This window comes from Lontra canadensis, unplaced genomic scaffold (genome assembly GCF_010015895.1).
Source record: "Lontra canadensis isolate GAN:19392208 unplaced genomic scaffold, GSC_riverotter_1.0 scaffold249, whole genome shotgun sequence".
NCBI lineage: Eukaryota > Metazoa > Chordata > Mammalia > Carnivora > Mustelidae > Lontra > Lontra canadensis.
In genome coordinates, this window is record NW_022631243.1 from 48,543 (window position 1) to 71,400 (window position 22,858).

General features: G+C 34.1%; 2 protein-coding genes and 1 non-coding gene across 5 annotated transcripts in view; 2 read left to right on the forward strand and 1 right to left on the reverse strand.

Moving 5' to 3' along the window:
* Positions 1 to 22,858, forward strand: part of LOC116862501 (importin subunit alpha-3) — a 55,890-nt gene that overhangs the window by 22,211 nt on the left and 10,821 nt on the right. For all 3 annotated transcript variants that reach the window (XM_032849818.1, XM_032849821.1, XM_032849819.1), the window contains 11 exons: positions 450 to 494; positions 1,401 to 1,490; positions 1,602 to 1,631; positions 1,714 to 1,766; positions 3,836 to 3,931; positions 4,657 to 4,742; positions 10,232 to 10,318; positions 12,194 to 12,363; positions 12,456 to 12,500; positions 15,518 to 15,649; positions 21,406 to 21,534. In XM_032849818.1, coding sequence (XP_032705709.1) covers positions 450 to 494; positions 1,401 to 1,490; positions 1,602 to 1,631; positions 1,714 to 1,766; positions 3,836 to 3,931; positions 4,657 to 4,742; positions 10,232 to 10,318; positions 12,194 to 12,363; positions 12,456 to 12,500; positions 15,518 to 15,649; positions 21,406 to 21,534 — 963 coding nt within the window. The remainder of the gene's footprint in view (positions 1 to 449; positions 495 to 1,400; positions 1,491 to 1,601; positions 1,632 to 1,713; positions 1,767 to 3,835; positions 3,932 to 4,656; positions 4,743 to 10,231; positions 10,319 to 12,193; positions 12,364 to 12,455; positions 12,501 to 15,517; positions 15,650 to 21,405; positions 21,535 to 22,858) is intronic.
* On the reverse strand, positions 17,002 to 17,361 carry LOC116862503 (small nuclear ribonucleoprotein G-like). The gene has a single exon (XM_032849823.1). It carries the CDS (start codon positions 17,327 to 17,329, stop codon positions 17,099 to 17,101), a length of 231 nt encoding a protein of 76 aa, XP_032705714.1. The 5' UTR covers positions 17,330 to 17,361; the 3' UTR covers positions 17,002 to 17,098.
* LOC116862505 lies at positions 21,745 to 22,077 on the forward strand. The gene has a single exon (XR_004381646.1).

Below are 22,858 nucleotides of genomic sequence, written 5' to 3' on the forward strand. Positions count from 1 at the left end.
CTATAAATTAAGTAAACAAAAATAAGGTAAAGACAGAATAAGTAGATAAGTGTGTCAGAATCACAGTAAATCTAACAGTGTTTACTGTTAGAGAAAGAGACTGGATGGATAGGAAGACACCTTCCCTCCTTTTAAGCTGCTGAATTTATTAGCCTTGTTACATGTATTACTTCTTTAAGTGCCATGATTCATATGCGAGGTGAGCTTAGGGGTTGGTTCTTTCATTCTTTGTATCTTTGTATTCTTACACATTATAGTTTTAAAATTGTATATCTAATATAGAAAGTCATGTCTATAATATGATCTTTATTATGAGTAAAATATGACTTTATTTACATATGACTAGAAGAAAGGCTTATGGGATATACATTGAAATGTTAATAGTGGTTTTCCTGGGTGATGGAAATTGAGATCGTTTTTTAAAAATATTTTTCTTTAATTTCTTGTAGACTATGAGAAGACAACGAAATGAAGTTGTAGTTGAATTAAGGAAGGTGAGTCTGAGTAATATTGAGTACTTCCAAGCATAATTCTAACAATATTACAGCATATATAGAAGATACTAAATGTATATTAATCCCAAGTGTTTGCCATTTCTTTTTATTTTGAAAACTGAAGGATTTTAACTAAACTTAACCAGGCTATTGAAGTTGGCAAAATACAACTTGGCCACTCTCCCAAGAATAGAGATAAATGAGTTATATGGTGTTTTTCTTCTGTAATCTTTAATAATTTATAGAAAGTGAAAGTCTTGCCTATACAGTTATACTAAATAGTTCAGCTGCTTACAGGTGTGGTTATACACAAGTTCTGAAAAGAACTTGTTCCATTTACAAATTTCATCAGCTTTTCAAGTATTAAAATAGGTTATATTTCATGTGTGTAAAAAAAAGAAAGTTATACTTGGGAGTATATCTTTAAATTTGTCCCGCACATTTTTTAGTGAAATTTGAGTGGGCCTTGATTTTTGTAAGGCATTGTTGATTTTAGTCTGATTTTGAACTGCCCAACTTTTGCTTTGACTTTGTTTTTAGGTGATAAAGAGAAGCTCCCAGATGATGTATAAAATGGTTTAGTACTTTTAAATAAATACATATATGTTTGGTTCTGGCTTAAACTACACACTGTCTTTTTTAATCAATTTTTTGTTTTTTTAATTTCTTTTTACATAGTTCACGGTTCATTAAAAATGTAGTATTTGGGGCTTGGAATTCAGATTTTTTGTTGCTTAAATATTTGAGTCACAGTTTGGTTTAATTTTCTGCATTTGCATTTTACTTTTAAAAGGCACTTCCCATTTCAGTTTGTAGGCACAGGATTGCCTAACCTCTTTGTATGAAAGTATTTAGCTTTTTTAACTAAAGTTATTTTTTTGATATATATCTTTTTTTTTTTTTAAGAATAAAAGAGATGAGCATCTCTTAAAGAGAAGAAATGTACCACATGAAGATATCTGTGAAGATTCTGATATAGATGGCGATTATAGAGTGGTAAGTTATTGTTATTCTGGTAGCTTAAAAACTGTCAGTGAAAAATTTTACATAAATATAGAATTTTAAGGTGACTTTTTAACTTAGTTTTTTCTTTAATTTTTTTCACAGCAAAATACCTCTCTAGAAGCTATTGTTCAAGTAAGTTGAGTTTTTCCCCCGTCTTCATTTGTATTTCTAATTATTATGTATCTATATCAAAAATTGTTTTAATTTTTTATAGAATGCTTCAAGTGATAACCAAGGAATTCAATTAAGTGCAGTTCAAGCTGCTAGGTAAGTTAAGTTTTGGGGACATATTTGAATTTTATAACTTACTCAGGAGTTCTGTTTGAGTTTTCACTGTACAGTAGTACTGTCACTCATATTTAATTTTGATGACAAGCAGTAAAGAATAGTCCATAGACAAACTACATTTACTTCAAAAATTTTTTCTGTGATCTAGAGTATTAAAATTGGTAGCAGTTTTCTAAACTCACAAATAAATAAACTTCAGTTTCAGCTTGCATAATACACACAGATGCTAGGGAAGAGTTGTGTTGACAGGTTATTGCTGTCAACTAATAGAAAAACATTATTTATAAAACTTTACTTTTTATTAACAGGTTTAATTTTATAAAAAAATGTTTCATCTCCTTCCCAGGTAGCTAATTCTTTTCACAATCCCTATTTTAATCAAATGAGAAATTGAGTTACAAGCTTACTGCAGCAGTGTACAGGCAAGTAGACATTAAGATTTAGGGCTCTAAAGTTTGCCAGTGTACTGCCAGGTAGGAATATTAACTTATGTTGCATATTTCTGCTGTGAGATCTATGTTCTAGAGGTGTATGCTCCTATATTTTAAGGGGAGGACCAGAGAAACTTCTGAGACTTTTGTATTAATGAGTAGGTCGGAGAAGGCATGGTTGTCTCATAGTATAATACAGTCTTTCCTTTCTCTATTTATAAATATAAGAATAATGCTCTGTGTTATTATTAGTAGGACAGAGACACTTAAGTAATGGATCCTACTCATAGAATTTCATAGTGGGAGAATATTTCACTGGTCCATCCAGTATCTTAGCCAGTATACAAATCTTTTATTAAAAAAATTTATTAGAGTTTCCCTACTTTTGTGTATTCATTTTAAATAACCTAGAACAGATGGGAAAAATACAGAATTAACAGTATTGCCAACTATATGTAAAAGAACTTCTTAGGACTTGGTTATATTGGAAGAAAATCATAGAAGTACTCACATCTCAAAATGGCAAATTAATGTTTACAGATAGGATGATTAAGAAATTTTGATACATTATTCTCACCATTTCCAGAGTTGATTATTTGAATTTTGGACCAGCTTTTCTCAGTAGGCATTTTAATGAAAGCCGTAAGGCCCCTAAGGCCAATATTCTCGAATTATGGTCTTTGGATCCCCAGGAGAACCTGAGACAACTTTATAAGTACACAAGATCAAACTCATTTTCACGATAATACTAAGACTTTGTTTGCCCTTTTTTAACGTGTTATGAATTTACATTGATGTTGGAAAAGTAACTGTGACTAGAATTGCTGGTACCTTAGTGCAAATCAATTAGACAGTGTCATCAAACTGGTTTTATATTATATTTTGTAGATATTGTAGGCACCATTGTGCACTCAAAAGAAAGGCCATTTCTAAATCTTGAAGAATGTCCTCAGTGAAGTAGTAGAAGAAATTTATTTTATTAAATCTGGAACCTAGTTTAAGAAAGACTGCGTTATTTCCTACTTTGTGCTAAGAATTGTGCCATGTGCTGTGGAAAATACTGTGAAAAAGCATGTGTAATTCTTGCTCTATGAGAACTTTAGAACCTAATAGGGAAGGCAAGGGTATGTTAAAATTAGGGTGATACTCAACAACAAATGTAAGCATATGCTGTGTAAATGTTCTTTAATTCAGAGAGGATATTGTGAAAACATACAAATTTAAATGGACTTTCAATAGATAGAGCTTGAATAGACAGAAAAGAGGGCATTCCAAGTGTGGGAAATAGGATGTGAAGAGCCTGGAAATGAGATTGAAATAGTGAGACAACTGATTTATTGTTGCATTACAGAGAATAAGATTCATTAGTTAGGTAAGACGGAGCCAACTTGTGGAGGGTTTAAGCTAGGGCAAGAAGGTTACATTTATTGGGTAGTAAATATGCAGCCATATTCTGCTGCTTGGTTTATATAGGAGAATGATCTGATTAAGCTTTCATAAACATTGCTCTGTAGGATACTCAGATGGGTGAGGATTTGTGTAATCTTTATGTCAAGTATGAATTTGAATTTAATTATATATCATTAAATTTCACAAGAGTGTGTACGTCTCTTATAGGAAGCTTTTGTCCAGTGATCGAAATCCACCAATTGATGACTTAATAAAATCTGGAATATTGCCTATTTTAGTCCATTGTCTTGAAAGAGATGACAAGTAAGTACATTAAGAAGTATTTTAGAATGTATCCTTTGCACAAGACAAGATTTTCTGGTAGTTCAATTTTTAAAGAAAAAAGAAAAGGGCTATATGATGGAGTTGAAAAGCCAGTGAAAAACAGTGCAAGGTGTGTTTACACCAGGAGGTGAACATAAAGGCCGAAGAGGAACTTGAGAATGATACATTGAACTTTTAAGCTTTGAAAATCCGCAAACACTAGTTTGGCTGTTAAGTGCTTGAGGAAACTGTTTGGGTAGTCATATGCAGCTATCTAAATAAAGAGTTTTTGGATGCCTGGATGGCTCAGTCAGTAAAGCATCTGCCTTCGGTTCAGGTCATGATCCCTTGATCCTGGGGTGGAGCTCGCTGCTGAGCAGGGAGCCTGCTTCTCCCTCTCCTTTTCCCCCTCCCCTTGGCCCCGTTCAGTTTGTGTTCTTGTGTGCTAGTTCTCTCTCTCAAATGAAGAAATAAAATTTTATAAAAAGAAAAAGTTTTTACTAAAAATAGATGGGACACCTGAGGAAATTGTATGCTTTTTATACTGAAGAGATACTGTAAATAGTCACTGGAGGTTTTAAAAAAGTGCTGGGTGCATAGATCGATAACTTTCAAACAAAATATTTAATACTTTAAAAAATGCTTGAAGGGAGGAATGGTTGGTAGATATTAGATTAGGGCCGATGTAAAAATCCCTACTGTTCAACATTATTTGTTCTTTTTAGTCCTTCTTTACAGTTTGAAGCTGCATGGGCTCTGACAAACATTGCATCTGGAACCTCGGAACAGACTCAAGCAGTAGTTCAGTCCAGTAAGTTGGTGATTAACAGATAAAATTGTGATTTCTAAAAAAGAAGTTAGTAAAAAAAATAGTGATTCTCTTAAAAGAATAAAGCTATTTTTATTAAAAAATAATAGCTATCCAATTACAGGTTGGTTGAAATAGGCCAACTAAAGTATGTTACTTTGATCATATCATTCCAGTGACTGACATTTTCTCTTTTCAAAAATTCATTTGTTACTAAATCTGAGAACATTTTCTAATTATAGTAGCAGATTACATTATTGTAGTTACATTTTACTTATAGGATATCATAGAAATAAAGGTGTTTTTCCCATTGTCATACTACCTCTTGGCGTCTCTTAATGAGAGTTTCATCATATGGGTCAGAGAAATTTTGTATAAAGTAGTCCTGTTGAAAAATGGCTTGAAATTTTTTCATTGTTACTATTACAGGATTGCTTTTTTTATGTTCCAAGAGATATAAGTGGGAAATTATTATTGGAGGTAATAAACTGAATGTATTGTTTTCATAAATACTGTTTAATTCTTCTATCAAAGAAATTAATAATTTAAAGAAGGTACTTTTAAAGTGCTCTTCACAGAGTTGTAAACAGTATACTTGTGTAAGCTTATTAAAATCTTAAGCACTAATTTCTACATGATTTTAAAGAGGAGCAAAGGTATTATCCAGGTAAACATTTAATTATGTAGACATTTCTGCTGTAATATTATATAGAATATTAATATTATCTTAAATCATGATAAAACTGGCTTAATTTAGGGTTTAAATAGACTTTGGTTTTGGTTTTTTTGGTTTTATTTTGTATAATTGACTCTTTAGTAAATTTTATAATCTCAAGACAATATTTTAAGCTCTCACTCTTTTTCCTTTCTGTTTTATGTGCTTTTTTCAGGATTAGAAGGAGCCTTAGAATTTAACGCTGCCAATCTCTTATTTTACCAGATATAATAAATGAATGAATGATTTTTTGAGTAAAGCATGACCTACATGTATGGAAATAGCATTTTTCTAAGTACTATCAGAAGAAAGTAAAAATAGAATAATCATTTGTTCAGTGTAGTAGTATTCTGTTCAGGTACAGACCTTTCTCTGTGTTTCCCATCCTTGTTATAAAGAAAGGGTGTTGTAAAGCAACAGAACCACTTTCTGATTCAAGAGGTCTTATATGGTATACAGGTATCACTGGCCTGCCTAAAGATCTGTGTGATGTTATTTTTTTAATTGAGGTGTAATTGACATATATAACATTAAATTAGTTCTAGGCATATGACATAATGATTCAAAGTATATACACCAAGACATGATCACAGTAAATCTCGTTTCCCCTATCCTCATATCAAATTATATGATACGCAGTACAGTATTACTGACTACAGTTACCATGCTATACACTTAATTCCCATGACTGACTTGTTTATGATTGGATGTTTGTATGTCTGGACTCCCTTGTACTTCACTCATCTCCCAAAAGCCCTACCTTCTGCCAGCCATCACTGTTCTCTGCATCTACGAGTTTTTGTTTTGTTTGTTCATTTGTTCTGTTTTTTAGATTCCATATATAAGTGAAATCATACATTATTTGTCTTTCTTTTTTCTGACTTATTTCACTTAGTATCTCAAGGTCCATTGATGTCCTGTATACAAGAATTTCATTCTTTTGGCAGTAGCTAAGTAGTATTCCATTGTGTGTGTGTCCGTGTACATACACACATCTTATCCATCCATCCATCATTGGACACTTTGGTTGTTTCCATATATTGGCTATTGTGAATAATGTAGTAATAAACATAGGGGTGCATATATATTTTCAGAGGTTCTGAGTGGTTTCACCATAAGCATATTTGCTGAAAACATTTTCCCCACTTAACTAATTGGCCATAAGGCTATTTCACCATTAAAGATACAAGAATAACTGGTTGACAGTTTGATTTGATGGTTTGTTGATTTCGTCAGCTAGTTGACAGTTTACTTTCATTTCTGTATTAACACAGTACTCCCATTTTTATAGTAAGTAAAGCTTAGCCTTCGTAATAGTCTGTATAGTGCCATAGAGTTTTGAACCCACATTTCTCATAGAACTTTGGAACATCTGTCAATAAACATGTGGTAATATGCTAAGAACAAAGAACAGTGTAGAAGACTTTCACAGTGTAATGCAAAGCTGTTACAAATATGCATCCTTGTATTTAGAAACTGATACCTCTCTTAAGGAAGAAAGAAATTTTAGGAAAAAATGAAAACGTGATGCCAGATGAAGAGAAGAATCAACAAGAAAAATAAATGTATAATATTATGAAAGGAAAACTTTGAGGACAAGTGCTTAGGTACAGTCTGCAAAATAAAATCAATTATTTGCATAGAATTGCATGAATCTACACACATTTTAAATGTATTCAAATGTTTTATATTTTGCAATAAAGTCTTGTTAATTTTGTCAGTGCATTTTTCATGTTTCATTATGTCCTTTTTAATGGATATCCCTCTTTTATTTTTGTGATTTTATCTTTTATGGCATTATTGCCATATGGCCAATTAGTTATAGGGTGAAGATGTTTGTGGCAAAGATGCTTATGGTGAAAATACTGGGCACTGTTCTTAAATTTATTGTCATTTGCTTCAGATAAATACCCAGAAGTGGAATTGCTAGATCCTGTATTTCTAGTTTCTGTACTAGTTTCTTCTATTTTTTAGTTTTTTTATTAGCCTCCATACTGTTTTCCATAGAGGCTGCTCCAATTTCTATGCCTACAGGCAGTGCACGAGGGTTCCCTTTTTTCCACATCCTGTCTAACACTTGTTATTTCTTGTCTTTTTTATTCTAGCCATTCTGACGGTGTGAGGTGGTATCTCATGGTTTTGATTTGCATTTCCCTAATAATCAGTGATGTTGAGCATCTTTTCATTTGTCTGTTGGTCATCTGTATGCCAGTGCTTTCAGTACTTTGAATATATCTTACCACTCCTTTCTGGCCTGCAAACTTTATTCTAAAAAATCTCTGATAGTCTAATGGGACTTCTCTTGTATGCAACAAGTTGTTCTCTTGCCACTTTTAAGATACTCTCTCTATCTTTAGATAAACTCTTGCCATTTTAATTATAATGTGTGTTGGTATGGCTCTTTTTGGGTTCATTTTATTTGTAATTTTCCTGGCTTCCCAGATCTGGATATCTCTTTCATTCCCCAAGTAAAGAAAGTTTTTAGCCATTGTTTCTTCACAAATTTTCTGTATCTTTCTTTCTCTCTTCTCCTTTTTGGACCCCATTATGGTAACGTTGTTCCACTTGCTATTGTCCTACAGGTCCCTTAAGATATCTTCACTTTTTTAAATTCTTTTTTGTGGGGTGCCTGGGTGGGTCAGTCATTAAGCATCTGCCTTCAGCTGAGGTCATGATCCCAGGGTCCTGGGATCGAGCTCCGCGTCTGGCTTCCTGCTTTGTGGGAAGCCTGCTTCTCCCTCTCCCACACCCCTGCTTGTGTTCCCTCTCTCGGTATCTTTCTCTCTGTCAAATAAATAAGTAAATTTTTTTTTAAAGATTTATGTATTTATTTATTTATTTATTTGACAGAGAGAGAGAGAGAGATCACAAGTAGGCAGAGATGCAGGCAGAGAGAGAGGAGGAAGCAGGCTCCCCACTGAGCAGAGAGCCCGATTTGGGGCTCAATCCCAGGACCCTGAGATCATTACCTGAGCCGAAGGCAGAGGCGTAACCCACTGAGCCACCCAGGCACCCCAATAAATAAAATCTTTTAAACAAAATAAAAAATTCTTTTTTGTTTTGCCGCTCTGTTTAGGTGAGTTCCACTGCCTTGTCTTCCAGGTCACTGATCCTTCCTTCTCTTTATCCTTATCTGTTGTTGAATGCCTCTACTCTATCTTTCGGTTCAGTTATTGTGTTCTTCAGCTCTGTGACTTTTGTTTGGTACATTGTTATATTTTCTGTCTGCTGATATTTTTTCTGTGTTCATCCATTTTCTCCCAAGATTCGGGAGCATCTTCATGACCATTGTTTTGAACTCTATCAGGTAAACTTTCTCCATTTCAGTAAAGTGTTTTTCTGGGGTTTTATTTCATTCTGTTCTTCAGTTTACTTATGTAACTTGACTTTCTGTGTTTGTTTTTATGTATTAGGTGAAACAGCTATCTCTCCCAGTCTTGAAGGAATGGTCACTGGAAGCATGTGTTTCAGTCAGCTATCTGTGCTATCCTTTGGGGGTGGTAGCCTGCCAGAGATTGTTTCACTCCTGTGGAGCCCAGAAATGCAGAATACCCTCCGACTCCCAGCTACCAGTGCCAAGCATTCAAGGGGTGTCCCTTATGTGGACTTTTGTACTTCTGCCAGCTTTGGCAGGGCCACAGGGGCATGCCAGGCCAGGATGAACTATTCCACTGGGTTTGGTGGGGAGGAACTGTAGCAGTGCTCTGTGCCAGAGGTGCAGGGGTGGTGCAAGTATCACTAGCAAGGTAGAATGTGTAAAAAATGGCACCTGTCAGCACCTCCATCCCTGGAGGAAGTTCCAGCAGACCCTCATTCCTTAGGCAGAGTTTCTTTAAACTTAGCCAGGGACCTCCTTTACATATGCTCTAGGCGCTTTTCAGCCCACTGCTTTTGTGCTGGAGCCTGGAGCATGTGGGCAGGTGGTCTCTTAAGAGCATAGTCCTGGTTTTCTGCAGCCCTTTGGGGCTCTTGGATGATAGCCCTGTTGGTTTTCAAAGCCAGCCGTTTTGGGAGTTTGTCTCTGGTGTAGGTCCCCAGGGTTCAGGTGCCTATTTTGGTGCTCTAACCTCTCACTCTTTAGGGATATGCTCTGTATTTATGAAATCTCTCCGCTTGTGGGTTGCTGCTAGGTTGTAGGGCATAGCTTTGTTAGGACCTTAGTCTCTGCCTCTACTGTCCATCTCAGTGTGACTTTTTTATCCTTTGTTGTGGAGGAGCTCTTGGGCTGCTTCTATGAAGGCATTATTGTATATGTAGCTATAGATTTGGTGTCCATGGTAGAAGGTGAGGTCAGCCACCGTCTTGAACTGCACCCTCTGTTATTTTAAATTTCTGTATTCAAAAGGTACTTCAACAGTTGGAGTCCCTTTTTTTCTCTGAGTTTGAGAATAATGCTTGAATCTGTAAGGAATGAATTAATCTACTTTATTTTTAGGAATTGATTTTTAATTTGGAACTTCATTCAGGTTTAATTATGAATGAAAATTTACCAGCTTGATTTGTTTGATATTTGTATCTTAAAACTGTCATTTTGATGCTGGGTAAGTGGTTTGCTAATCAAAGTTTTCCACTACTGTTATTCTAGAGAAAATCATTTAATAGATATATATGTTAAATATATTTTTTGATAGGTTCTTTTCTTCTTAGATTCAGCAAAGAAAAGATTGACTTTTGGTTAGAGTATAGTATCTCCAATCCTTTTTTCCCCCCAATATTATGAGATGTAATTGGCCTCTGTCTTTAACCTTAAATGTTAATTTATGTTTTCCTCCTTCAGATGCCGTGCCACTTTTCCTGAGGCTTCTACATTCACCCCATCAAAATGTCTGTGAGCAAGCAGTGTGGGCACTGGGAAATATCATAGGTTTGTATAAAACTTGTAATACTAGTCCAACAATTGTTATCAGATACTGTATAATAAAAATGACTGCTAGTAGTTGAAAAAGAAAAACAGTGTGTCTTTTTAGTACTGGTTTTTGTGCAATAATTTTATAGAAATTATAGCTGTTTTAAGTATAAACCTGTAATAAACAGAATGAACATTTTTGTTGATTATGATACCATAGTATCTTTTTGTATATAGTCAACTCTTTTTTAAGTATGTAGTCAACTCTTAATTATTTCAGTAATTATGAAATATGTATGTGATAAAAGATCTCCTCTCCCTCCTTTATTATGTTGATGGATCTATTTTATTCCTTAACTTTCTCCACTGTCATAGAAACTAGTAAAAAGGAATATGCACAACATAACACCAACACCTTTTCTCCATAATGACAGTTTTAAAAAGAGTCTTAATTGAAATTTTTACTGTCTTTCCTGAATTTTAGTACAGTAAAATACAGTAATGTTATCCATTATCATCATGAGGAGGTATTTGTAGCTTTATAGACAGGGTCATTAAATGTTAAATACCATGATTACCATACCTCTCAGGTTTTCTCTGACATAATTGTAAGAAGAATTATTAAAGACAATTCTGATATTTCAAGATATGTTTTTAAACTATAAACAGACTTTACCCAAACTCAAAAATTTGAACAACTATCCTTCAGTGAGTAGAGAATGGAAAAAATCTGGGGTCTGAACTGTATTATGTCTCTTGATGTTAAAGTTTATTGTTCTTGCATGGAAGTAGTCAATATTACTTTCATGTACCTCTTCTATATTACTCTTTGGGGGCAAAGATAGAATGCAGGGGATGGTTAGCATTCCATAATTAAAATGGGAGAATTTCTCTATAAACTGTTCTTCACATATGGTATATTGCTGTTAGGAATGCTATCATTTGTGTATCCAGATTCCTTCACCCCTTTGCTTTCATACCAACTTTAGATTTATAACTATTAATGCAACATCTTGATCTTTGGTTTTTAATTCCAGTGACATTGTAAAATAATTAGAATACATGGATACCGAAAGAATAGGCATTTTTATCTCGAAATACTACAGTGCAAGGAAAAGGGTTTTCATTTGTAGAATGTAATACTTAATATGGTTTTAATGCTAGAAATTACAGTGATGTTATAGATACAGAAATTACATTTGACAGTTCACTAAGGCAGCGATTCTCAAACTTTAGCCTATTTTCAGAATCATACGAAGGGGCTTATTAAAACCCCAATTCTGGATCCACAGAGCTTGTTTAACAGATTTGGATAGGGCCAAAAATTACTGTGGGAAACCACGGCTTTAGTGATACTGATTCATCCCCTCCTTCTTTTGACATATTTTTTTATTTCTGAATTTTATTTTGGGCGTAGTTTTTTTAATGTGTAGAGTAATTTATAGTTAATACTTTTGGTACTCTGATATTGGATCATAAGTATAAATTCTACAACTTTTTTCTAGTAATATTTTGATATATATGCATACATTTTTTTTAATTACATAAAAGTTTGTTAAACTGAGAGTACCATTGAGAGAAAATAAAAGCAACAGTCCTCTGCTCACAAAGTACTCTAAAGGATACTTAGGCTTCTAACTTTTAATGGCACAAAAACATATGTGAACAATTTATAAACCTATTGAATAAGTGAATAATGTGCAAAAAAATCTTACTACTTTATGTTGCTTTTCTTGTCTCAAGAGACCTAAAATGAGAACTTGGTTATTGTTGTCTAAAACTTCTATATAAAACTAGTGTGTCTGGTTAAAATACAGAAAGCAACATATTCAACCCAGTGCTTTATGTTTTCTTAATTCCTTACTGTCAGTGTATTTTCACTCCTTCCTACAGGTGATGGACCACAGTGTAGAGATTATGTCATAAGTCTTGGAGTTGTGAAACCTTTACTTTCCTTCATAAGTCCATCTATTCCTATAACATTCTTAAGAAATGTTACTTGGGTAATGGTCAACTTATGTCGCCATAAAGATCCACCACCCCCAATGGAAACCATTCAGGAGGTAAACAGATATTTTGTGTTTTGTCTTTTTGTTTTTTAACTAAATTGGATACCGTTATGTATGTTTTTAAATCTATATATTTCTCTCTTCAGATTCTTCCAGCTCTTTGTGTCTTAATTCATCACACGGACGTAAATGTGAGTATTTTTTATGTGTGTTATATGTATGTCTAGGGTTGCCCCTATGACATAGGGAAGAAAATGTTATACTGGCCATAATGTTCATGTACTCGATTAGATTTTTCCATTTCAAGAGTTGTAATAACATAGCTTACTATTATTGTATTTACTTTGTCTTTACCTGTATCACAAATACAGTTTACAGTGAAGAAATCAAGCCCAACTATATTTTGGTCTGGGCAATAATGTATATGGAGAGTTGGGGCAGTTAAAAACTCATTTTGGAAGTTCTTAAAGTTGCCAGTTAATGATCCATCTCACTAAAATTATATCTTTGATTGGTCAAGAGCTTTTTATGGAAGCTCATTTTGATGGCCTGACCAGTGTTTGAGAGAATATATAGGCCTAATAATATTTCATATTTGAAAGATTAAAAAAATACTTGTGCCTTATGCATGGGTTTGTGTTCATATGCATACACCAATCCAAGAATATCAGTTGGTCTTGAATTTATTTTTACTATATTTTTCCATCTATAGTGACTGTGATAGTGGTTTCACATGTTGTAGAGAGAACTCATAAATATCCAAACAAGAAAAAAATTTGTGCAGACTAGATTTTAAGCATAATAAATATACCTTATTCATTCTAACCAACACAGATGGCAAAGGAAAAAGCACCTCATAAAGTATGAATGAAGTGGGAATCTGACTGCTTATAAAACCAGCTTTGCTGTCATTGTGTTAGAAAAGCTAGGAATATGACAGGTAAAAGAAATCACAGGAATACAGTGCATAGCAACATTCAGGAACTTTGGTTCCTTAAAAGCAGCTTGGGGTGATGACCCGTGTTTGATAGGTTGCTTCATTCCTTTTCAGTTTCTGGGGTAATACATTTTTCCAGGATCTCTCTAACACATATGGAACAAATTAAAGTTAGAATTCCACTACATTATGCAGTGATAAAATGTATAAAATTCATTAGGTGAACATGATCATTGCTCTAAAGATACTTGGTTTTAGATCCCGTTAGTCTAGAATCCTTAAAATATATATATATATATATATATATATATATATATATATATATATATATATATATATATATATATATATATATATATATATATAAAGCTATTTGGGGGGTTTGCTCCTTAGTGCCAAGTATTTTTATTAAACCAGAAATTTTAATATTTTACTTTTAAATGAGTTCCAAAGAAGATTAATCTCAAAGTTTATACCTCTACCAAAAACTAGACATCTTGGTTGACCTTATTCAGAGATTGTATTGTGTTCTTTCCACCTGTTTACCCCAATCCAGTTGAGATTATAACTGTTTTCTTGGCTTTTAATATATTTTGAATTTTTCAAGCCGGTCTCATTGTTCTTCTGTAGTAATTTATGTACTGAGTAGTTTACTATATAATAATGTTTACTGAAAATGCAGTCTTCTTAGGTAAACATTTAGCAGCAAATTCTTAAACCAGACCATGAAAGAAGTAAAAAATAAATAAAACTGCTTCTACATATCATAAATGAAACGCTTAAATTACAGTATAGTTATAATTAATAAATTTATCATAGACTTTTAACTTCAATACAAGAAGTATGTAAGAGGTCAAGTCTATTTAAATTGTGATTTTGATGTGAGCATATTCATGTTTAGTGTTGGGCCTTTAAAAAAAATTGTATCTGGACTTTATGTACAGTCGTGGAGAAGTAACTTGAAATTTTTTGCCTCTATCAACAAATTTTGGCATATGTTAGTACTCTGAAAAAAAGATTCACATTTGTAAGTTGAAATTTAGTTCTTTCACATAATTTTGATAACCACTTCATGTGTGTGAATTCTTTGATTTGGTGTGTTCTTTTTAGATTAAAAATAGCCAAAGAACTTTATTGAGTTTTTGAAAGAAACAGTGGCAAAGTGTTGTTTTCTTCTTCTAGGAGATTCTCAGATGTTTTAAACATAACATTAGTTTAGAATTTAAAAGGTTTCAAAATTTTCTGACTTGTCTTTTGACACATATAGTTCATATTCCAGAAAGGCTTCAGAAGTAAAATTCCAGGCACAGTTATTATTCCTGTATATTTGTCGGTAACTCTGCTATTTATGCAACAGTTCAACAGTTGTCATACTTTCTTTTGGTTATAACTTCTAATTATGACTTAATACAAAAGAAAGGTGAAACACAATGGCCTGCTGAACTTCACAGTAAGGTTCATTAAGAATTCTAACATTTAAAATGATAGTTTAATTTTTAGTATAATTTAATTGCAGAGGAGTTTTTTATAAATAGTTTTGGCAAATGCTGTAAATTATGCCTTTTCTTTTTTTTTACTAGAATGTTTTTGATTATAGATCACACAGATTGATCTATGGTTGCTTTTAATGTCTTGATCTGCAACTGTGGGATGCTTCCACTATGAGAAGTTGCCTCCAGTTTTTTAAGGCAAAGCAAACTGATTGGAAAAGATGAAACTACTATACTCCTAATACTGAAATACTGGCTTTAAACATACCTACATTATACCAATGATACTAGAAAACAACTTGAATGTATACATCTAGCCCCAATGTTTTGAATCACTGTGTATGTTGAATACATACAGTATTTACAACTATATGTACTTACTACAATGTCTTTGGACCTATTATGCCTCAGTGTGAGCATTTGCAAAAGACCGTGTCTTTTTCTCCTATTTCATGAACGATGTATCAAACTCTGTGAGTTAAGACTGGAAACTTAAAAAAAAAAAAAAAGAAAAGAAGAGACTGGACACTAACCTGTGCTTGGGGTCATAATTAACTGAAGCATCCTAAATATGGCTAAAAGATGCACATACTTGACACAGACATTCAGAGATAGATGATGGTGTTTAGTATTATAGAGCAGATTAAGATTTCAGTGAATTGAGGTGAGACAAAAAAGGAAGAAAGGTAGTGAAACAATCATTGATAAGTTAACTATAGTTAAGAATTATTAAAGTGAGAAAATATTCAAAGACTGTTTGAATTTTCATTTTATCCATTAGATATTGGTAGATACAGTGTGGGCCCTCTCTTACCTTACTGATGCTGGCAATGAACAGATACAGATGGTAATAGACTCTGGAATAGTCCCTCACTTGGTTCCTCTGCTCAGCCACCAGGAAGTTAAAGTTCAGGTGAGTTTGTTGTTGATAATAATATAAGGTGTTTTGCTTTGTTTACCACTAATTTGCTTTAAGCATGGCATTCAGAAATGGACAATTTCATTAGTTTAAAGTATATTTCTAGCCTAATAACACATCTTTTTTTTTTAATTAAAAAAAAATTTTTTTTAAGATTTTATTTTATTTATTTGTCAGAGAGATAGGGAGAACACAAGCAGACAGAACAGCAGGCAGAGACAGAGAGAGAAGCAGGCTCCCTGCTGAGCAAGGAGCCTGATGTGGGACTTGATCCCAAGACTCTGGGATCATGACTTGAGCTGAAGGCAGCGGCTTAACCAGCTGAGCCACCCAGGTGTCCCTAATAACACATCTTTTAAAAAATATTTTATTTAGGGGCGCCTGGGTGGCTCAGTGGGTTAAGCCTCTGCCTTCAGCTCAGGTCATGATCTCAGGGTCCTGGGATTGAGCCCCGCAAGGGGCTCTCTGCTCAGCAGGGAGCCTGCTTCTCCCTCTCTCTCTCTCTGCCTGCCTCTGCCTAATTGTGATCTCTGTCTGTCAAATAAATAAATAAAATCTTTAAAAAAAATCTTTTATTTAATCGTTTTTATTGAAGTATAGTTGACACACAATGTTACATTAGTTTCAGGTATTCAGCATAGCAATCCATCTTCTCTGTAAGTTATGCTGTGCTCATTACAAGTGTAGCTACCATCTCTCACAGTATAATGCTATTATAATACCCCTGACTATATTCTCTATGCTATACTGTGTATCCCTTGACTTATTCATCAGAGTACTGGAAGCCTCTCTCTCCCACTCCCCATTTTGCCCATCCCCCCACTCTGGCAAACATGAGTTTGTTGTCTGTATTTATGGGTCTGTTTCTGCTTTTTGTTTATTCCTTTTGCTTCTTAGAGTCCACATATAAGTGAAATCATATGGTATTTTTCTTTCTCTTATTTATTTCATTTAGCATCTTTAGGTCCATCCATGTGGTGTTGTACATGACAAGGTCTCATTCTCTTTATGTTTAATATTCCATTGGTGTGTATACACACACACACACACACACACACACACACACACCACATTTTTACCCATTCATCTATCGATAGACTCATGGGTTGCTTTCATATCTTGGCTATTGTAAGTAATGCCACAGAAAACATAGGGGTGCAGATATCTTTTTGAAATAAAACAAGAACATATCTTTGATGAAAAGAATGAGGTATTAAGTCCCCATTTTAAAGATGGAGAAAGTGAGGTAAGATCACTATAGGTCAACAAGAACCATTCCCCTTCCTTTTTTTTTTTTTTCTTTTGGTTATTACAAAAATTTATTTAACAAAAAAGCTCAATATGAAAACGCACACAATCTGATTTTTATATTGTAGTAAAACAGGTACTATGGAGAGGGGACATGTGGAAGCAGTTAATTCTTCTGATGAACACATCCGTTGTTTATACTCGTTCTAAGGCTTCTAACATGATGATACTATTTCCTCGTATTACCACCATTCCAATATTGTTCTGTTGCCCACTAGTTGCCATCTCCACACATTCATCTATCACAAGATTGATAAATGGATCGAACCCCTGTAATATTCCTTGAACATGTCTGCCACCATTTAATTTCAATGATAATTTCTTGTCCATAAATTTTTTCAACTCAGGAGGGTGAGCTTTGCTCATGGTGTCTACTCAGCAAGCTCAAAGATGCCTCCAAACTGCTCCCCTTCCCTTTTCTTATACCCCACCAAAAACCTCACCCAGGGCATCTCCTTAGTAGATTACTGATTTCTAAGGTAGACCTAGGAAATTCACATGGTAACTTGGGTGGCATCTGAAACAAGTACTGATACTTTGTTTTTTTCTGTGCTTCTTATTTTTCTTCATTTTTCCTACTCTTTTCCTTTCTCCCCTCTTTTTCTTAACTCTCCATACTGCACTGGGCAACCTTAACGTTTCGTTTCATTGGCACTATCTGTGATAAAGGCTTTATACTGAAACATACTGATCAGGGGCTTCCTAAATTTCCTTTTAGTTATTTAAAATCTTTTTTTAATGGGGTGCCTGGGTGGCTCAGTTGTTTAAGCATCTGACTTCATCTCAGGTCATGATCTCTGGGTCCTGGGACCAAGCCACCAGGCATTTCCTTGCTCAGTAAGGAGTCTGCTTGTCCTTCTCCCCCCAAATAAAGAAATAAAATCTTTTTTAAATAAATAAATCTTTTTTAAACTTTGTTTTATCCTTTTATTTTTAAATCCTTCCACATAAATATTTATCCCAAACCTGCATCTAGAAAGAGCCAAAAAGAGAGGGTGAGAAGTTCAGACAAATATTATAAGGAGTAACTGTCAAACTGCAGTGGTAAAGGGAGATACAGCAAGCTTTAATTATATGATGACTTAACAGTCTATTCAGCAGTAGCATAAGGAAAAACTATTAACCTAATTCCCTGTTTCTCAACCCTGGGTAGACATTAAAATCACCTGTGAAGCTTAAAGAAAAAAAAATATTTCCCTTGACACCTAGAGATTGTTTTAATAAATCTGGGATATTTCCTAGAAACCTGGGCTTCAAAAAGCTCTTCAGATGATACTTGTGTACAATTGGAATGGAGAATACAAACCGTAAAATTTAAAGTAGTTTAAGGAAAGAGGGAACACTTAGCTGAATTCAGGAATCGAATAAATAGTTTGCCATTTATGGGTATTTGTGGCACATTTAAAATATTTTAATAGGGGCACCTAACTGGCTCAGTCAGAGGAGCATGCGACTCTTGAACTCAGGGTAGTAAGTTTAAGCCCTGTGTTAAGTGTAGAGATTACTTTTAAAAAAATAAATAAACTTTTAAAGAAATAAAATATTCATACTAGATAATTATAATTAAGTTTGCATTTCTTAAGTGTAGTACTTACGTCTTGGTATAGGTATTTGGTTTGGTTTTGGTTTGGTTATTTTTGTTTTGTTTTGTTTTGTTTTCAGAATGCATCATTAGTTTTAATATTGGATTTCATTGAGAAATAGGTTTGAAAATTTTCTTTAGCAGCTCTCAGTGCCCTCTGTACTTTACACAATACCTAGTAGAGATTTTTAAAATTTTTTAAACTTTAACTCTATCATTTAGGAAAAGAGAATAGTTGTAATGAACCACCATGTAGGTTTCCTCTACATCCCTACTTGCTCCCTCCTGGCAAATTACTTTGACACATCCCAGATAGCATATAATTTCGTCCAGCTTCTCTTAAAAATGAGGTTATATGTTTTTACATATCACAGTACTATTAGCGTATTTCTTAATTTTAATATTAAAACCCAGTCAGTATCCAGATTTTACTGATTGCTTCATATTTTTTCACAGTTTGACCAAATCAGCCTCTAAACAAGATTAACACATTGCATTTGGTAGCTTTGTCTTAAGTTTCTGTTACTCTACAATTCTATTTTTCTTTGCTCTTTTATATTTATTTGTCAAAGAATCTAGGTCACTACAAAACATTTTTTTTTTTTTTTAATTTATTTGCCAGAGAGAGAGAGTGCGCAAGTGAGCACAGGCAGGCTGAGTGGCAGCAGAGGCAGAGGGAGAAGCAAGCTCCCCGCCGAGCAAGGAGCCCGATGTGGGACTCAATCCCAGGACGCTGGGATCATGACCTGAGCCGAAGGTAGCTGCTCAACCAACTGAGCCACCCAGGTGTCCCACTACAAAATATTTTTAAAAGAAATTAAAGAATACTTAAATAAATGGAAAAACATCCATGTTCATAGATTAGAAGACAGTGTTGTTAGGAAGGCAGTGCTTCTCAAATTTACCTATAGGTTAAATGCAGTTCCTGTTGGGTCACCTGGGTGGCTCACTGGGTTGAGTATCTGCCTTTGGTATCTGCCTTTGGTTCAGATCATGATCCCAGGGTCCTGGGATGGAGCCCTGTCCTATGTCAGTCTCCCTGCTCTGCTTCTCCTTCTCCCTGTTGCTCTCTCTCTGCTCGTTCTGTCAAATAAATAAATAAAATCTTTAAAAAAAAAAAAAGACTCCAGATATAAACCCATATGATCAATTGATTTTCAACAAAGATGCCAAGAAAATTCAATTAGCAAAGAGGAGTCTTTTCAAGAAATGGTAATTAAACAAATGGAGCTAAGACTACTGAATATCTACATGTAAACAAATGAAATTAGCTCCCTATTTATAAAAATTAGCTCAGAATAGGTCAGACACCCAAGTATAAGAGCTAGAAGTGTAAACCTCTTAGAAGAAAACATAAGCATTAATTTTCATGACTTTGGATTAGACAGCAATTTTTTAGATTTGATATGATAAGCACAAGCAACCAAGGAGAAAACTAGATCAGTTGGACTTCATCAAGATTAAAAAACTTGTGCTTCTAAGGAGACCGTCAAGAAAGTGAAAAGAAAACCCACAGAATGAAAGAGCAAATCATGTATTTGAAAAGGGACTTGGGTCCCAAATAAAGAATTCTTAACAACAGTAAAAAAAATAATCCCATTAAAAATTGGCAAAACATTTAAATACAGTTATCCAGAGAAGACATTCAAATGGTCAATAAGCACATGAGAAGATGTTCAACATCATTAGCCATGAAAAAAATGTAAATCAAAGCTGCAATGAAATACCACTTCATAAACACCAGGATGTATATAATCAAAAAGAGGTTAACAAGTTTTGGCAAAGATGTAGAAAAAGTGGAATCCTTATACATCTATGGAAATTAAAATGGTACAGCCTCTTTGGCATACAGTGTGATAGTACCTCAGAAAGTTAGGTACAGAGTTACTGTATAACTCAGCATTTTCCACTCCTAGATGTATATATAACCAAGAGAACTGAAAGCAGATGTTCACACAAGAACTGGCACACAAATGTTTATGGCACTATTACTGTTAATAGCCAGTGAAAACAAAATGTTTATCCACTAATGAATATTTAAATAAAATACATTCCACTTATATAACTGGACTATTATTTGGCTGTGAAAAGGAATGAAGTATCGATGCATGCTACAACATGAATGGACCTTGAAAGCATTACATTAAATGAAGGAAGCCAGACAAAAAAGGCTACCTACTGTCTTGATTCCAGTTATATGAAATGTCTGGAATAGACAAATCCACAGGCATCGTAGCTTTCAGGAACCCCCCCCCCAACCAGTGAGGGAAATGGGAGTGACTGCTAGTGGATACAGATACCCCTTTTTGATGTGATAAAAATGTTCTGGAATTACATATAATGGTTGCACAACTTTGGAGGTATAAGAACCACTGAATTCTGCATTTTGAAAGGGTGAATTTTGTGTTCTATAAATTATATTTCAATTTGGGAGGGAAACTGAGTCATTTGTCTTATAAATGTTAAAATTAGCCCCCCCCATAAAAGCTCTAACTTGAGAAAAAATGACCTGATACAACTATAAAAAAAATTGGTAATTCAAATTCATATGATAGTGAAATCTCATACAGGTTCCTGCCCTCCTTCAGAAGAGCCCTGTGTTTTTGTTTGTAATTTATTGAAACACTGAATCAAAAATCCAAAGTACTTATTGTCTTTATGGCCGTAATTACTACTCAAAATTATCCTTATTTGTTTGTTTATGACTGTCTTTCACAATAATGTAAACTCCATAACCCTGTCCTGTTCACTCCTTTGTTCCTAAATTGGTATCAGACAGTTGCTCAAAAACAGTAGGTTGGCATGAATGAAAGAGTGTTATCTTTCATAATAGAACATGTCATTACATCTTTTGTTTCAGACTGCAGCACTTCGAGCTGTGGGCAACATTGTTACTGGAACTGATGAGCAAACACAAGTAGTTTTGAACTGTGATGCTCTTTCACACTTCCCAGCACTTCTGACACATCCCAAAGAGAAAATAAATAAAGTAAGTATTTTTAAATACTGCCTAATAACACACAAAGTATCAGCAGTTTTCATTTGTAAAATTAGGGATTCAGAAGTATCTATAATGATTATTAATGTAAACCATCATTTAGACATCAAGATAAGTTAGAATATTTTATTCTTTTAACATGGATTTCTGTGATTTTTTTGTATATAAAACCAGTTGTAAACAATGCAAATTTGGCTCTCTTGGAAATGATGAAATAGAGATAATTGGGTGTTGAATGTTGTGTGATTGGAAAATTCTAATGTGTGAGTCATGTAATTAAGCTTAATATTTTATAGATACTTAATAGTGTGTGTGTGTGTGTGTGTGTGTGTGTGTGTGATCATGGAGGCTATTGAAAGGGGGCACTGATTGGTGATGCTGATATTGGAGTGCATCTGAGGCTGTTGTAGAAATACACGGGCTGTTGATTACAACATTGCCAATGATTATAACCCAAGAACAGCTCACCTAAGTAGCCTAGCACCCTAACATCTCTAACAGGTTCATTAAACATGGTCCTGTGATCTGATCCAAAGAGCCTGCTTGATTAGCTAATACTAATACTTTAGGGAATAAAATGTGTTTACTAATTTTTTTTAAATAGAGAAAATGTTTCCATTTACGTTGAGTAATGTAATAAATTTATGTCTGGTAAATGACAGTAATATCCTACATAGGATATGAGGTTGATATTTTGTCTTATTTCATGCTAACTGGTCTTAGTGTGCATTTGTTGTCTGTGAAACTTGTGAACCACTTGAGTACCATCATCTTGTCAAAAGCAGTAAGCACTACCGAAGTGTAAAGGGTAGCATAAAAAGATCATTAAGGTAGACCAATGAAGCAATCAAACATCTGGTTCCACTTTAGCTCTTGAGAGAAATGGTGCAGTGAATGACTTACAAATAAGTATACTAAAATACCACACTATTTCAATGTTCTTGTCTCCATTATCATGGATAGTTGAGATTTACCGACTTTGACTAGCATTCTTGATCACAATAAAATAGAGAATAAAGCACATTATGTGAGGGGGATGCTAAATCTCACTTACAGTAGTTTTGGGATTTTTATCTATATTACAGCTCATGGATTCCTTAGTATTTGTTCAGACAAGCTTCTTTTGAGTCTTACGTTTGGGAACATTGTTTTGAAGAATTTTCAGAAGGTTTGGTTCATTATGACTTGATATAGGGCCATTAGCAATTTGTTCAGGGAAAATACAGAAGGTGGGGGGATAGAGGAGTTAAGGTTCCTGAGATTTTTATTATAGAACTTGTTCCATAGTAAAATCATTTGGACATTGTAACAAATG

Bases quoted from the DNA above. Each gene is read 5' to 3' on its own strand.
- LOC116862503 (XM_032849823.1), bottom strand. From the start codon at position 17,329: ATGAGCAAAGCTCACCCTCCTGAGTTGAAAAAATTTATGGACAAGAAA.